Below are 15,885 nucleotides of genomic sequence, written 5' to 3'. Positions count from 1 at the left end.
CACGGGAAGGCCAGGTCTCTGATCGTGGCGTTGCTATGCAATTTATGGAAGGTTAAATGAAGCATGGCATCGTACCAGGCCCACAGAAATGAAAAGAAGGGGAAAAGAGTTTAGTATAAACTGTGCAGAGGTGGAAACCAGAAATGTTGTGACTGGCAGACTGAACTATGGGGGTGGTCTTGGTCTCCCTCCTGGGTTTATTTTACATCTCTCTGGGTTATTACTGCAACCTCGAACACCATCGACCATCCAAACCCTACGTGACGAGCAGCAGGAAAGCTGTGGGTGACTGCCAGGGCGCTACGGCGTGCAAAAGCGCTGAATAATGCCGCGCTGTGCAGATGCTGACAGGGCAACGAGGAGGAGAGGCTGGCAGTCCGACCAGCCCAGACGAGACCGGCAGCCTGGAGAGAGACTCCTCGCAGCCTGGAATACATCCAGGCAGGCAAAAATATTTACAGGCCCCAAACATACATGCCTGCTACATGATGATTCACACGTATAGGTAGAAACATGCAGTGTATGGGAATGTCTGTTGTATACAAAGGAAGTCCCAGCTAGCTAGTTTTGGAGTCCAGCTGCTGGATTTTTGGACCTCAGTAGGTATTCTTGGTGTTGCATGGCTTTCTTGCTTGCTATCCTGCCTCGATAAAAGGAACCTGAGTGGCTGGAACCCACTCGAGTTTGTAGCTAAGAGGTCAAAGTAGTACGGAGAGAGAGGAGTGATATCCCCCTTCCTCTGTTACAGCACCCAAATACTTTCGAGTTTTCAGTATTTTTCTCATTGCCATTTGGAGGGCAGGAAACATCTCTGACCATGCTGCTGAGGGACTGAACCTCAGATCCACAAAGGTACTCCTGTGTGAGTTAGACAGCTAAATATTTTTAAAGATTAGAGCTTTCATAGCCAGTCAAGAAATTTTTAGTAAAACAGGGAACGGAACCACTTTCCTGAGTACCAGGTTGGGATGGTAAACCCAAGACCAGCCCTCCGGCTGTTACAAAAACCATGAGATGTAAGACAGAATTGCAACCCAGACAACACATTTCCTGACATACCCAAGATTGAGCTGGACTTTAGGTACACCGCTGCCCTTTTTAAACTTTCTGGATGTCTAGACACTGCTGTTTTAATTTGATCCTACGCACAAAGTTAAGAAGGGCAATAAAATCTCTCCTACCTGTGACATTCATATCCACGATTAGACCTTGTTGCACGTGTTCCTGAATCAGCTGCAAGGTCCTTTCAAAGATCTCACCTGCCCTGGCTGTTTCAAGGGTGTAGGGGTCCCGGGGGTAACGGAAGAGAGCCAGCAAGTCATTGGGCGTCTTGGGGCGCCTGTTTCAGGGAATTAGAAGTGATGCAGGAACGTTAAAATAAATAGGCTCTGTTCAGAGCAATGAGACTCTACAGAGAGCAAGAGTCAGGCTCTAAGCCTGGTCTAAGCTTGACCCCCAAAACTAGTGTGTAAGGTGGATGTGGCCTGCCTGCATATTGCAGATGATTAAAGAAAGGATATTTTTCCCCAGGAAAATACACATATTTAATTTCCTCTGCATCTCTGGTTTTTTTCTTCTATAGTAATTTGCTTTTCACTTTTCAACAGCTGAAACCCAGAGGTTTGGGGCTTAATACAAACTATCTATCTTTTCAATAAAAACATATATTGGGGTGGAAGAGGAGGGAATTACCATTCACTCGGGAAGTCATTTTTCATTGAGGAAATGATTAGAATTGTTACATTTCTGTTCCTATTTCTGTTCAACCTACACAAAGTCAGTTGCGTTTATAAAATGACTATGCTGATTATTTTGTTTTCTATGCACTGTCTCTGGAGCCGACTCCAGCTGACAAAATGAACGTTGCAGATATAAGTGACATACGAGGTGATATTTGTGTATCAGGTTTTTCCAGAATCCCAAATGCCTGTTTGGAAACTCTATCACATCCTTACATCCACATGGTGCAGCTTCAACCTCCAATACTCAAAACAATACTGTAGCTTTCATTTGCAGATTGTCAAAGATAAAATGAGATTTGGGAAAGCTTCATTCAGTGTCTTTTTTATCTCTTTTCTGCTTCAAGTCTCAGATCGTGGCGCTTCACGCACTTACTTGCTAAACAGCTCAGTGCGTGTTGAATTGATAGCGTGGTCCACACTGCTGATGGCTTCCCGTATCGACGTGGCCACAAACGTGTCGCCGCTCCGACCGACGTCCGTGGCTTTACAAAGCAGAAAGAATGAACAAAAAATTCTAAATTTACTTTGATACTAATTCATCTTTCAAGTTCAAGAAAATTTGCGTACCAATACAAGACCCGTAGTAGCTCCACTGCAGGTCAAACTGTGGTTCTATTTGCAACATAAGCACCATGAAACTTTGTTTTTAAAATAAACAGATATTCTGAAGAAGAAATTAACTGCCTGAAAAAGAAGGTGACTTTTTCAGGAGATGGCTGTGTAACACATATTCAGAGTTTGCTCCTGTAGAGCTTTGCAAATAAATGCCTGTTTTGGTTGGTGGTTAAACTGGAAAAAGAAAATGTAAAAAATCACAGCAAGTTAGCCCAAAATAATGTATTTACTTCCCACAAAGGAAACTTCTAAAATTCATGCAATTCATTTGAATGTATTGCTCATACATTAATTTTCCATTTGTGGAACACTTCTAATTCAGTTCAAATTTAGCATTAACACATCAGATACATCATTTTAAAACAAGAAAGAAAGCTGTTGTTTGAATACCTTCAGAAGCAAACACATGAATTCTTAAAAATTACTACAGAATGCATTTTTTAAGCCAGGGCTTTTGTCACAGCTGAACAAACCAGTTCCCATTTGGCTACTGGGGTATGCAACAGCCAGCTGGAAAACGAGGTACCAATCAAGAATAAATCATCGAAATTATCTTAGGAATAATTTCAAACAAGAAAGAAATTTCAGAATATTCTCAGCTCCTTGCACACAATCCCTGTATAGAAAATGATACTAAATTCACTTAATAAGCTACTCACTATTCATGCTGGTTATTCCTGCGTGCTTGAGGAATAGCCCTATACTTACATTTTTAACCTTATTGCTTGCTTTTGATTTTTTTCCCTTGCCCGTTCTTCCTTACCCTCTAAGAAGTACAATTTCCACTCTTGACCTCTGGTTTGACTAGCAGAGGAGTGCTACTCCTCTTTCTTTATTCATTACAGTTTCCCTAATGCACAGAGCAGTAGCTTGAAAATGAGCAACTTATTTCCCATCCCCAAGGGACTGAGTGAACACTTAAAACCCCGTATTTGCAGCGACAACGTTGTTCTTCTTCTCCCTCCCCTGGCATGCGAGGTTACGGTCAGATGATGACTTGTGAGCGTGTTGGCACATTTTAATAAGTTTCTCCCTCCCAGCAGAGGCAGTAACTACAGGCAGGCCGACAGCTCGGCTTGCAGGAGGCGGTTTAAGACAACACCTTTGGCTTTGCAGGGAGGAACTGCAGCTCAGCTGAGAAAACAGCGAGGAGCAGCTGGGAGGTGCACAGGCTTTCACAACTGAGCGACTCCGATCACACCCGCGAGGGACCTGTCTGCAAAGATGCTAAAGAAATAACAGTTATCCGTTCAAAGTGTAGGCATCAACACAGCAAAGCCCCTCCTTACACGAGAGCAAGAGAAGACTCCAGAGGATCGCAGGAGATACCCTACCAGTGATGGTGAGCTGCATAGCGCTGGAGGTGAAGCCAAAAGGGTTTCTTGCTATGCACTCGTATCTGCCCTGGTCAGCCACGCCGAGGTCTTGAATGGAAAGGGTCCCGTCTTGGTTTATGTGGAACTTGCCACTCTCTGTGATCTGGATACCCTCCTGTTGCACCATCAAAAGACAGAAAACATGTCAGGGTATGGAAAGCTTCCCATCGTCCCAGCCTTCAGCCTAGTCAGCAAACCCGCAGACGGCTGCGATGAACTAATGTGGCCACCAGATGTTAGCATTGCTCTTCCAGAGAAACCAGAAAGCCATCCAAGGACATCGGCTCCTGCCTGGACCCACTGCGAGGAGGTCCTTGCTCAGCTCCTTCACCCTGGTCCACCTCCGGGCACTCACTGCAGGGCACAGACACCCCACGCATTGCTCTGCACTTCTTACGGACGGGCAGGCTGGAGCGAGTGCTGTGCCCTGATGCTGTCACAGAAGTTTCATGGCACATAAATAAGTCTAAAAGTCTTCAGTTTTGGGACAACCTGAAATCAATGGATTTTTGCTGGCCTTGAACTGCAGATAGCAGCTTTTGCTGGCTCTGGGCAGCATCACTGATTAAAGTGCTGTGAGCAACAGCTCTCTCAAGCCCCCCCCCTCAACCTGGCTGGTGGCTTCACGTTTGACTATATTATTCTCCTATTTCTTAACATCCTTCTCCTGCCCTGCCCCAATCTAACGCTAACTGTGCTGCCCTCCCAGGCTCTTTTCTTCTGGTCCCACTGTTGGCCGGAGCCCAAGGCAAGTTGCAAGGTCATCTTCCACGAGACCTCTGCAAGTTAACCAAGGCTCAAGCATTTCCCCCTCTAATTTGTTCTGTGCCTGACTGTGCTCAAAGGCAGGGCAGGTCCCAGTGAAGGTCACAGGTGTACTATGGCAGAGCAGGAAAAAAGTCTGAAGAGCTTCATCTAATGAATTCTTAAAAAGAGCAGCCAGGCTGCAGCATGGTTGTGAGGGATGGTGGCTTTGCCCCATCAAAGCTGGGGCCAACCAGCATCATCCAGTTCCACCAGTGGGAATCCTGGAAATAAGGACAAACTACTTAGAAAAAAATCCATTTTCAGTTTTTTCCAGGAATAGTCAATCAAGCGTTTCCAACATCCTGGAAGGTCACTGGCTTCAAGTTACTCGTTTGGAAGGAAGAACAAGAGAAAACAGGAATGTGCTTTGCAAGGCTTCGAGCCTGAGAAAGAGCAACATTCTTTTAGGCCATTGAAAACCCCAAAGCAGTGGAAATGTCGGTCCTTAAATTTTCATCAATCACAATTTCTCCCATGTGTATTGCACAAACTGATTTAACTAGTGGAGCTGGGAGAGAGGGCTGTTTAATGACCCCACGGAGGAGCCATCCTGCTTCCCGGTGACGGTCGGGTACGTGATATCATCTCTTACTTTGACCCAGGTTATGGTGGGCCGTGGATCTCCTTGGGCGGTGCAGGTAATGGCAACGTCCTGGCCTGTCTCTGCCACCACGTCTTGGGGGGGATGAAGGAACACGGGTATCACTGTGCAACACGGGGAAAAAAGTCACAAGTGCAAGAAATGCATCAAGGAAAACAGGCAAAGCTGCATGCAAAACATCTCACCATGGGCAAACCAGAGCTGCTGGGCTCTTTCCGCTGTTGCAAGGGCTCTCAAAGGGGTGTCAGTTTACCCGTGCCCTCTGTCTCTCTACTAAGTAATTTACGTTCATTATTTTCTGCTCCTGTGTGACTCTACTTGGGGCAATTACATAGGAATGTGCTGGGTTCTCTGTCATTTAAAATCGTTAATTCAAAGGCTTTCTAGAAAAGATGCTCTAGCTGAAACAAGGATTGTGAATTGATTCAGGAATTTTCGGATGAGGCTCTCTGGCAGGTGTTAGTCAGGTCAAGTTAAATAATGATATTGGTCTGGTGGTCTTAAAATATTCTGTGAGTTCTGTGCTTGAAGCATCACTAATTTCATATTTCTAGATAGTTTCCTTCCCTCCAGTCTACCATTAGTAAAATGCTGCCATATTTATGAACAAGCAGGGATGTTTGCTTATTTAGAACGATTGTTTATATGGGAACAGAAAAGAAAATAAAAACATGAAAGCATTCCTGTGTGATTTGTGTTTTACAGAGGCTTGATTTTAGAATACCTGAGTTTAGGTTGAACCTATGTCCTGGTAGCTAACGTTTAAGATAAACGTATCTGGAGCCAGAGTTAAATCTTCCTGAGAAGGAATCAGATTTTTTGCAGAATATTTCATTTTAAAAAAGGATCTTACAATTCATTCTGTAGAAAAGCCATAATTTAAAAATAGTAAAAAAAAGGTTACTATTAATTTAATCAACACAATTTTTTGTAAATTCTCAGACAAAAATCCTTTGTTTCCTTTCCTTTCCTTTCCCAAAATAATTTTCTTAATAACAACTCCCAAAGACATTAAAGGGCCCGATTTTTCACTCAAACCAACCAGATATCAGAGCTCGTCTGGTGGGCGTTAAAGGTCATTTCCCATCACATAACCCTGCCCGAGTGTTTATTTGTGCAGATGCCAACTGATACCATCCCGTTCCCTGGCCACACCAGATGAGTTTCATTCTCATGGTTATACTTTTTCTAGACTACCAGATAAATTTTCAAGGAAAACTGGCACAGCTTCTTCCAATTTATGAATCTTGGCACTCTGGCAACCTCTTTTAACGTTTTCCACCAACTGATGGAGCTCTCAGGGCTAGACGTCTGCTCCCCGGCAAAAGCAAAATCCCATCCCATAGGAACCAGGGCAATTCCCTGCCTTGTCAGACAGCGTGTTATATACCATAAAGTTAACTTCACAAACCCGTGTGCCAGCCCTTACTTCGCACAGCCTCACCAGCTTACCTCGTGGGGTCACCGACAGCTGTACCGGGAGGGTCCTCACTCCGATGGCACTGATGGCATGGCACTCGTACTGGCCTTGGTCATGCAAAGCAACCCTCATCACCCGCAGGGTACCTGTGGAGAGGATGCTGTGCCTCCGGTCGTTCGGCAGTGGCCCACCTGGTCAAACAAGCAGTGCGATGTGTTAATTGTGAGATTTCTCTTCCCATCACTGGAGGTATCTGTGTGAGACTTAAACATTTCATTTCCTTCCCAACACGACATCAGCCACCCTGAAATACCATCTCTGTCTTGTTAAGTGAGGAGCAGGACAGATGCTGCTCTTCCCACACCCAGGATCATGACCGAGTTGTCTTATCCAAGCAACTGCAAAGGAGCTGGTACCCTTTTTCTTTCCTCATAAGCCTTTTCTGAGTGCAAACTGCAGATTTACTGACACCTGACAGATAGCAAATCTGTGTTCAATTATCCAAACTGGCTGCTTAATCAAATAAATGGAAACATTTAGCATTGTCTTTTTTAATTTGGTATTTTGATTTTCTTCGGTTTGGAAACTGCATTGTTGCAATATTTCCTCTATTTAAGGAGAAAAGTTCAAAATTAAAATGCTTTACCAAACCCAGACAAAATTATTAGAACTTCTTAGTTTAGCAACTTTTTTTTTTTAATACTGCATTTTCCTCCAAATAAGGGCTCTACTTATTCATCCCAATACCAAAAAGAATCTGAATCCTCCCCACACTGTCAAAAGTGGCTTTGAGAATGAGCGATGCTCCATCACTTCTCCTCCTCTTGTCTTGCTCTTAACGTGCCTTCTGTGAAAGCACTGTCAAGCCTGGTTGATCTTTGGATTGCTGAGTGACCTAGCAAAGCTGGTTACAAAGCAGTTATTAACCTTACTTCTTGTCACTGTGCTCCTTTCCACATCTCTAAGAGATATCTTCTGAAATCTGGGCTGTGGAGGGAAACAGGTTAAAGGAGGTGGAGAACATGCTGGTGGAGAATTTCAGCTGATCCTTCTTAACTCCGCGTCAGGGATATTGCTGTGGAAGCTGGAATACAATAGCCATGAAATCTCCACAGCACTAAACCATTAATTATGGCTTGTGAAGCATAAGGAAAAGTTGGAGGGCCTCTGGGCCAAGCGTTATTGGCTTCTGTCCCAGAAAGTGTTGGATGGGATCAGTTCAGTGGAGCCAACGCTAACAATCATCCAAGACTTTAGAAGTTCACCACCACCTGTTGACCCAAAGTGGGTTTTTCCTAAGCTGAAAGAAACCTCAGAGGTGCGTCAGCGGTGAAGGATGCTCTCCTGCTATGCGCTCCCCAAGAGGAGCAAATCAATGACAATGACGGAGAGCTGGTACATGGTGATACCCACCACCTTGGAGTGTCCAGACCCTGTCTTTTCAAAGGTGGTAGGAAGTCACTGCAGGAGGAAGTTTGAGGGTTTCCATGGGTTTCATGCTGATGAAAACAGCACACTTCTTCCTTCCGACATGATGACTTAGTGTGTCAAAGACCTAAGAGGCTCCTTCCTCAGTGCTTAACACCACCTTTGGTGATCTACGACACACCTCCTAGTGTGACTAGGTCTGTGCTGATCACCATCTGTCCTGTGTCACCCACTGCAAGTCATCGCCCTGGACCAGCAGCTCTGCTGTTCTCACCCACACCCTGTGAACGGTAGCAGGGAAGAGAAAGAAACCCCAAGTCAAGTGAGGCAGTACCTGCCCTTGTCCAGGCAATCACGGGTGGAGGGTGACCCTCGGCAGAGCAGGGAAAATCCACGCTTTGTCCCTCAGTTACTGTCTGATCAGTGGGGATGATGAGAAACCTGGGAGAATCTGGAGGGGAAAGCAATGACTGAGCAGTGGAAAACAACTCAGGCAACAAGCTCGGGTTCATTCTCAGTTCATGGGAGCAGAAACAGTTACAGGGCTTAAATACACCCCCCCAACCAAGCACTTTATCCCAGAGACATCGTCAGCCTGGGACTCCTCACCTTGCACTATGATCCGTGCTGTCGCCTGGATGGACCCCTCGGTGTTGCTGGCGTTGCAGTTGTACTGCCCCTGGTCGGAGAAGGTGACGTTCTGAATGAAGAGTCCTCCAGAGCTGGTGATAGCGAAACGGGAATCCTGTGGTAAAGGAGAGCCTGTGCCAAGGGTCCAGCTGATGCGAGGGTGGGGGTGCCCAGAGACCCCACACTCCAAGGTGACGCTTTCCCCAATCAGCACTTCAGTGTTCTGTGGCTGGATCACAAAAGTGGGCTTGGCTGGAAGGAAATGAGTGCTTCAGAAACCAGAAGCCCTTCTGCCTGCTCAGTAATGGGCTTAAATCACTTGGACTTCTCATGCAGCCCAGCTAGCAGTCACCTGGCTCTTCCCGGACCTCCAAATCCTCGCTGTGAAAAATTCCCCCAGCGCTACTTCTTCCTACCACCTCCCCATCCCTGTCACTTAGTGCTGGAGCATCCCCACCCCTGTGTCCCCTTCACCCTTGATACCTCTGTGCTGCAGAATTCATCCCAGCCTCCAAACTCCCTCTCCAGCCCCAAATTACCTTCAATCTCTAAACCCCAATTTCCGACTCCCATGGAAGAACCCCCTTACAGCTCAGACCACGCTACGCTCTTAGCCGCTCTCTTCCCCAGCACACCAAGAACATCGTGGCACATACAAAGCCAGGACTGACTCTGACTTAGCTCCACTCCCGGCCCCAACCCCAGTTGGTCCTTCAAGGGGTGCATAAGGTTCAATTACATGGGGTGCCAAAATAGCGCAGAACGACTTCTTGTGTCTTGACCTCCCCAGCTATGTTCTTGGCCATGCACTGGTAGACGCCTTTGTCCGACTCCTTGGTATTCTGGATCATCAAGGTACCGTCTTGCAACAGGTTCAAGCGGTTGTCATCTTTCATGTCAATCTCATTACTGAAAAACAGCCACAAACAAGCAAAATCTGAAAGGAGTAAAGACTGGTGGTCTTCCCTGAGCTGCTGGGGGAGTGGTGGGGCTTTGCATGCATTGCAGTAAATTGGTGTTCCTTGGAGGTATTCTGAGACTTCATGAAATTTATAGCAAGAGTTATGATTTACAGCACTGAAATTCAGCTCCAGCTCTGATTTACTCCCTGGGTGAGCTACTTTTTCTCTCACCACTGATTACGTACGACATTTACAGCCCATCAGGAGAGCGTACTGTTCCCATGCAATAGCATCGTAGCTATTGTCAGGGCATCTAGGCCCAGAAAGCCTGTTCTCATTATTTACTAAGTGCAAATATAATAATGAATTAATAGTGTTATTGTGTGCAGCCATTTCTATTTGAACGGGCTCAAAGGCATCAGGGGGACAAAAATCTCTGAGCAATTCACTGTGGGACCCCAACACAGCTTGGACTCCAACCCAACCCGAGAGCTGTGAAACATCTTCCTTCTTTCTACAACGACCTGCGACTCCTGGATCCCAGCCCGCGGCACAAGGTCCCACTGCTGCATCCCATTTGTCCCAGCACGAAGGAATCTTGGATGGTTGCAGATGATTGAAAAGGGAGAAGGGACCTCTCTCCCCCTCGGACAAAGGCTGAATCCACTATGCAAACTAATATGCTTGCTGGGCATTTATTTAATTCCCCTGATGTCTCCTCACTCTAGTCGTATCTCGTTTGTGGAACATTTGTTATCATTACCCCTCTTACAATGCTATCTTTGGGAGCCTGCCAGCTTTTCCCTCACAAAACCTTCCTTCCAGGGGACTTAACTCAGCCGTAAACTTTTGCTCTGTGCTGAAACTTTGCCTGGTGGGGAGTTAGCTGAAGAAGCATACATTGATCATTTTTATTAATAACCAAGCCCTATTCAGGCTCCCACAGACAAGAAGCTCGTAAAGCAGCAAAGGAACTTCACTTCCACAGTGGGCAACTGCTTGAGCACAGAATATTTTATTGTGTAGCATTTCCCAGAAATGCTTTGGCATCTAGCATAGTCATATATTTTTTCAGTGTTGCTGTATAGGATGATAATCTATACACTGCTTTGCAAGTTCTGTCTTTCAGTGGAGACCGGTGATTTTTCTCTTTGAAAATGAGCCATTCTCCCAGCACGCTCGGCCTTCAGTGAGAAAAACCTAGAGACTAGAAGCATTTCAGCAGTTAATAAATGGCAAGCATGGTGGCTTAGAGCAACATGAAATGCTAATTTTATTTTATTTGCTGATCAAAAGACAATCGCTTTCAGCCTGCAGAGTATGTTTACGGGAAAGTTATAAGCTCTTGGAACCCATTACAAACGCAGATGAAACATTTCAAATGCAGATGAAAACACCACTTGGATTACGTGGTCACCAGAGAATGCTATTAAAAAGAAGGTAAATACAACCCATGAAATATCCATGTCTATTTTTATTTTTTTATGTTGTGTGAAACAGCTTTTATAATTATAGGCAGTCACTGAAGAGCTCGGTGCTTGAAAACCTTTGCTACCCCAGGGCTCATTGTGTACGACTTACTTGTTGTGCAGCCAAATAATCGCAGGCTTTGGGTTGCCTTCTGCCCTGCAGGTGAAATAAACTGTGTTTCCCAAGAGGACGTCGACATCGTGGGGTTCTGAGGTTATGCGAGGCCTCTCTGCAAAAGACCGTTTTAACACAACGCAGTCTAGAGCAGCACAAAACCACCTACAGCCCAAAGGGAGAGCAGGGGGGAACGCAACACCCGTCCTGCAACCCCCGAGCAAGCAGGCACCAGCAGAGCCCCAGGCACAACAGCATCCACCCCGAGCCACCCCAAGACTTCTCACCAACATCAGCAAGAATGACGTCAGGGAGCGAACAGCATCATTCATCTGAGCTCGATAAAAGCCCTGGAGAATCGAAGCGGCTGTCCCTGTTGCGAGTACGTTGGGCAGTGGATCAGCTCCCCGCCCAGCCCCAGGCAGCACTGGGATAAAGCAGACCTGGCTGTACACTGGTTCACTATAGCTGCCCCAGGCGTTGGTCCCTGGCTCCCCCAAAATAAGTGAAGTAGTCAGTGGCATCCTCACTTGGGTTGTTTTTCTGCCCCTGGCAGCTTGCTGCTCTCAGCAACTGCCTGCTCCATCTGAACATGGTGCCAGCTCTCTGCAAATCACACCGCCTCCCTTTCAACAGGATTTCATTCATTATGTCCCTAATTCATCAGCCGATCCCTATTCAGCCAAGCCTTTCCCTATGTGCTTCACTTTAAGATGTACTCAAGCACTAAGCAAGTTAAACATTTAAAGGATGTGCTAAAATAGGAAGGAATTTATGTATGGGATCTGGAGCGCTTGATCTTGATTCAGCAGAATACTCACCCATCTAGCAACCTGTACACTCACCAGTAATCAGTAAAACCAGCTGGATTATTCATAAAATCAAGTGAGAACCTGCCACCTTTTCCAGTGAAAGACCTGTGCTCTTACTCCTTAGACTGCAAGCCGATGGCTTGGCAACCAGCCTTCACGATGCCAGTGCAGGACCAAACCCACCACAGCCCCATGGTCCAAAATGCTGATCCAGTACAGATTTGCTCCGCTGGTTCACATCTGCTAAAAAGCGATGGGTTAACTTGATGCCAGGCAGGCTTTGTCCTGACTCAGATATCAGCTGCCTGCATCATTAGAGCTTTACGCTGAATTATGCATCGTTTGTCTTCCCCAGCTGGCACAATACCAGCGTAAAAGCCTAATGCCAGCAAAATCTTCCCACCAGGTGCTCTGGCTAATTTGCCAGACATCCCACTGTGCGCCCATGCCTAAACCAGAACAAATTTACATTAATGGCTGTACCGTGGCACCGGCTGTGTGTGGGGGACAGCTCGTTGTGCGGCTCCGTGTCCCACTCCATGTGTCCCCAGCTGCTTTCTCTAGACCCTTCCTATTCTTCCCCATCCCTCGAGGTTACAGACCCATTTGTGCCAGTTCAACTCTTTGCATGGCTGCGCCCTAAATTGAGCTGTGAAATGGTAAAGATTTTTTTTTAAAATAATAAAATCATAGGAGAAAAGGTGAATTCAAGGGAGAGCTCTTCAAAATCCAGCTGATCTCACACATCTGGCTCATAGCACAGCCACGCACGCAGCTGGACTGGCATAGCCAGGAGGGATGCTAATAGCTGGCCCGGGCGAGTGGGAACATCTCAAACTGACTCTACCAGCAGTGAAGTATCAAGGAGCCACAGCTGACGCTTGTGCCATCCTCCGCCCATGCCTGCACTTAGAAGTCAAGAGTTTTGTCTTTTTCTATAGGATATATTTAACTTTGGAATTTTTCAGAACGAGACCTTTCATTTCAAAATGGCATTTTTCAGTGAGAAATTATCTAAATTTAAAGAATAACAGCTTAACAAACACAATACATTACCGCAGCCAAACAAAGCATTCAGCTACGTATCTACTAAGAGCTTGCTTAGGTTTTCAGTTGTGTTTCCAGCCATTGCAGCTCTCCCAGTGTTCCCCTTCTGTCCAGCCTAATGCGGGGCATTTCTTCTGGTTGCTGGTTTAGCCACCGACCGCAGCAGGTCCTTTACTGGCCCTGCTCTACCTGAAAACCAAGACGACAGAGCTGCTTTCAACCCCCCACCCCGACCATCAGCTTCCTCCACATTATCTTGATAACTTGTGGCACCCCACTGGGACTTTTCCATTTCAGCGGTAAAAGGAGGGAGAAAGCAGGATGCCAGGACAGGGAAGAGGGAGAAAAAGGGGTGGAAGAAGCAATTCCCAGATGAAAGCCCAACTCCACGGGCTGGGGGTGGCCGGTGGAGGGGTTTGACCTCACTCACCGCAGTTAAACTCCTGGGCGGTCAAGGTGACGATGGAGCGGCCGTGCAGCTCCCGAGGAGCCTCGCAGGTGGCGGCTGTCTGGATACTGCCCTGCTCAGCGTATTTCTTCAGCAGCTCGGCCAGCCAGATCAAGTCGCAGTCGCAAAGCAAGGCGTTGGAGTCCAGCCGCCTGCAAGACCGAGGAAAAGGCAGTTCACTTCCCAGCCCCTGACTGCTGCCTCCTCCTCCGGGACACAGGAGGGTAACGGCCCTCCAGAGTGAAGGATCACCTGGCTGTTCTTCCCTGCATTTGATTATATCCCAAGTGAAAAATTGAGATATTTCATTCCCACAACATTTAAATAGGATGCTTAACCAAGTCAGAAGGATTTCATTGGAAAAGTAACATTACCCATGAGCCATTCCAGTTTCAAATGAAAATCATTCTGTTAAACTGGACAATGCATTTTTGGCTTAATGTGAGGCAAAGAGAGGCACTGAAATATTGGTATTTCCCCCAGGGATGGAGTTTTTACCCTTTTTTGAATTCTGTAAGAACAGCAGATAACGCTGCCTCTGTCAGAGCTTTCCACGCTCCTTTAATTCAAAAATCTCCCCCTTGATTTGAGTCTGCTTCAGATCAATCTGTTTCTGTGACCAGCTTCTAGAAGCTGTAGCATTTTTGCACAACTATAAGAACTTTTATTACTGCAGCGTACGCCTGAACCGTGCCGAACGGAGCACCGTCCCAGTGCACCCGTGCTTTTCCCTCCACTGACCTCATTCCTCCGTGCAGTGCTATGCACTACGATAAACAAAGACTATAGCAGGATTAGTTGATGCCTCCTTCCCCACTGACAGTTTTACAGTAGGTGGGTCAGGGCCGTTGAAAGAAAACATGGCAGAAAGGTCTCATGTTTCCAGGGACAAACATTTGAGAATGTGAGATTTTGCACAAGGCCACGATACAGCATTTTATAGACACCCCGCCTTTTTCTCTGACACGTACAGACAACATGTCACAAGTTATTCCTTGTTAAAGAAAAGCGAAGCATTTTACCTGCTTGCAGAAATCACAGAGGGCTGCAATGAGAAACACATTATTTTCTTGTAGTTTAAAATCATGGCAGAACACCAAAATTCTTTAGGTTTTGCTTTTTTCCCCCAAAACGTGTAATAGAACTGATTTCCAGAGGTCATAAAAGACAAAGAAAGCAAAGCTCTGGGGGGTTTAAGCAAGCAAAAAGTAAGCTTAAGAGACAGCCAGGTTATGTGGGAATAACACACCAAGGCATTCCTACGTGGGATGAGAATCGTGCACCTCGGCACCCCTCTGCGTATTTTCAATCTCTAGGAAAAAAAAAAGCCTTTTCTTTTACGACTGTGATTTTTCCTTCCATGTTAGGAAGGTCGAGGTCATATCTGTGACCTGGACTTTCTACATTTTTGAAGGGTATTTGATGGGTTCAAACTGTAGGACAGCAGTGGGTTGTGAGGACTTTCCAGGAATGTTCATTCCTGTGGCATTATTGAGCTGTAAGCAGATTATAGTTAGATTATAATTAGAAGCTAGCATGAAGAAACTACTAACTGGTTAAATCAGCTCTCATGTCCAATCAAAACTGTTTTATAAACTTAGCAGTGGCTTTAGAAGTGCAACAACTAAAAGCTTTGCCAACCAGGCACATTTTTCCTCAGGTCCTGGCCATCTGATCAAAGATAAACAATTGCTCTTTGCAGGCAATGTTTTTCACTTACAGCCGTTTGAGGGATTCCAGTTGAGAGAATGTCCCTGGATGAATCCTGGAAATCTTGTTGTTGTGCAAGAATCTGCAACGGGACAACCCATGCCAAAACATTATTCAGTATTTGCACTACACGGATGGTAACATCCCAGGTCAAAACTCGGTTTAAACGCAAAGGCTGCCCATCAACATGGAGCTTAGTTTTTAAATTTACTGTGTCTGTTTCCATGACCTATAGGGATTTCATTCATTTGCGAGTGCAACGCAATGCACCAAAGCGGAGAGCGGGTGTGGACTGGAAACGGTGACTCAAGATGTGATGTAACAGGTTTAAACTGGAACCTTAAAGTTAATCTGCTTCGTGCTCTGCAAAGGGAGGAGAAAGGGCACGAAATCCCCACAGATTGGACCCACCCTATGTTTTCTGTGCCTGGGTCAGCTCCGGTTTAGAAGGGACCTTTTCTTTCCCCCCCTGCAGAAGATACAGCAATTTTACAAGGGCAGCCATTGAAGTAAGGCTCCAGCAGAAGACGCTAGACAACTCATGCCCTAGACTAAGTGTAGTTATTAACCCAAATCCATGAGTAAATCTAATTCAGGCAACAAGAGCCTAAGATGGGCTTATCTCTGAACAAAGCTGAGGCAGATTCTCACTTCCAGAGTCTTAGCACACAGATAAGACTCCCCAGTTCTTAGGAAAAAACTGATGGCACTAAGGGACCAGGAGGGAATAATTAACTCTCCATTCCCTTAATGGATGGGGAAA

The 15,885-nt window shown here is 46.0% G+C and overlaps 1 protein-coding gene across 1 annotated transcript in view; it reads right to left on the bottom strand.

Annotated features, from left to right (window-relative positions):
* The window catches only part of LOC104261729 (peroxidasin homolog), a 45,789-nt gene that overhangs the window by 6,681 nt on the left and 23,223 nt on the right, over positions 1-15,885 (bottom strand). The window contains exons 6-16 of the mRNA XM_009817880.2: positions 15,133-15,204; positions 13,395-13,564; positions 11,103-11,220; positions 9,359-9,528; positions 8,599-8,871; positions 8,324-8,440; positions 6,594-6,752; positions 5,133-5,245; positions 3,692-3,848; positions 2,116-2,224; positions 1,182-1,339 (exon numbers count right to left, since the gene is read on the bottom strand). Coding sequence (XP_009816182.2) covers positions 1,182-1,339; positions 2,116-2,224; positions 3,692-3,848; positions 5,133-5,245; positions 6,594-6,752; positions 8,324-8,440; positions 8,599-8,871; positions 9,359-9,528; positions 11,103-11,220; positions 13,395-13,564; positions 15,133-15,204 — 1,616 coding nt within the window. The remainder of the gene's footprint in view (positions 1-1,181; positions 1,340-2,115; positions 2,225-3,691; positions 3,849-5,132; positions 5,246-6,593; positions 6,753-8,323; positions 8,441-8,598; positions 8,872-9,358; positions 9,529-11,102; positions 11,221-13,394; positions 13,565-15,132; positions 15,205-15,885) is intronic.

Source organism: Gavia stellata, chromosome 20, assembly GCF_030936135.1.
Source record: "Gavia stellata isolate bGavSte3 chromosome 20, bGavSte3.hap2, whole genome shotgun sequence".
In the NCBI taxonomy this organism is placed as follows: domain Eukaryota; kingdom Metazoa; phylum Chordata; class Aves; order Gaviiformes; family Gaviidae; genus Gavia; species Gavia stellata.
The sequence above is the reverse complement of the archived record's forward strand: the minus strand, read 5'-3'. Positions and strand labels throughout refer to the sequence as shown.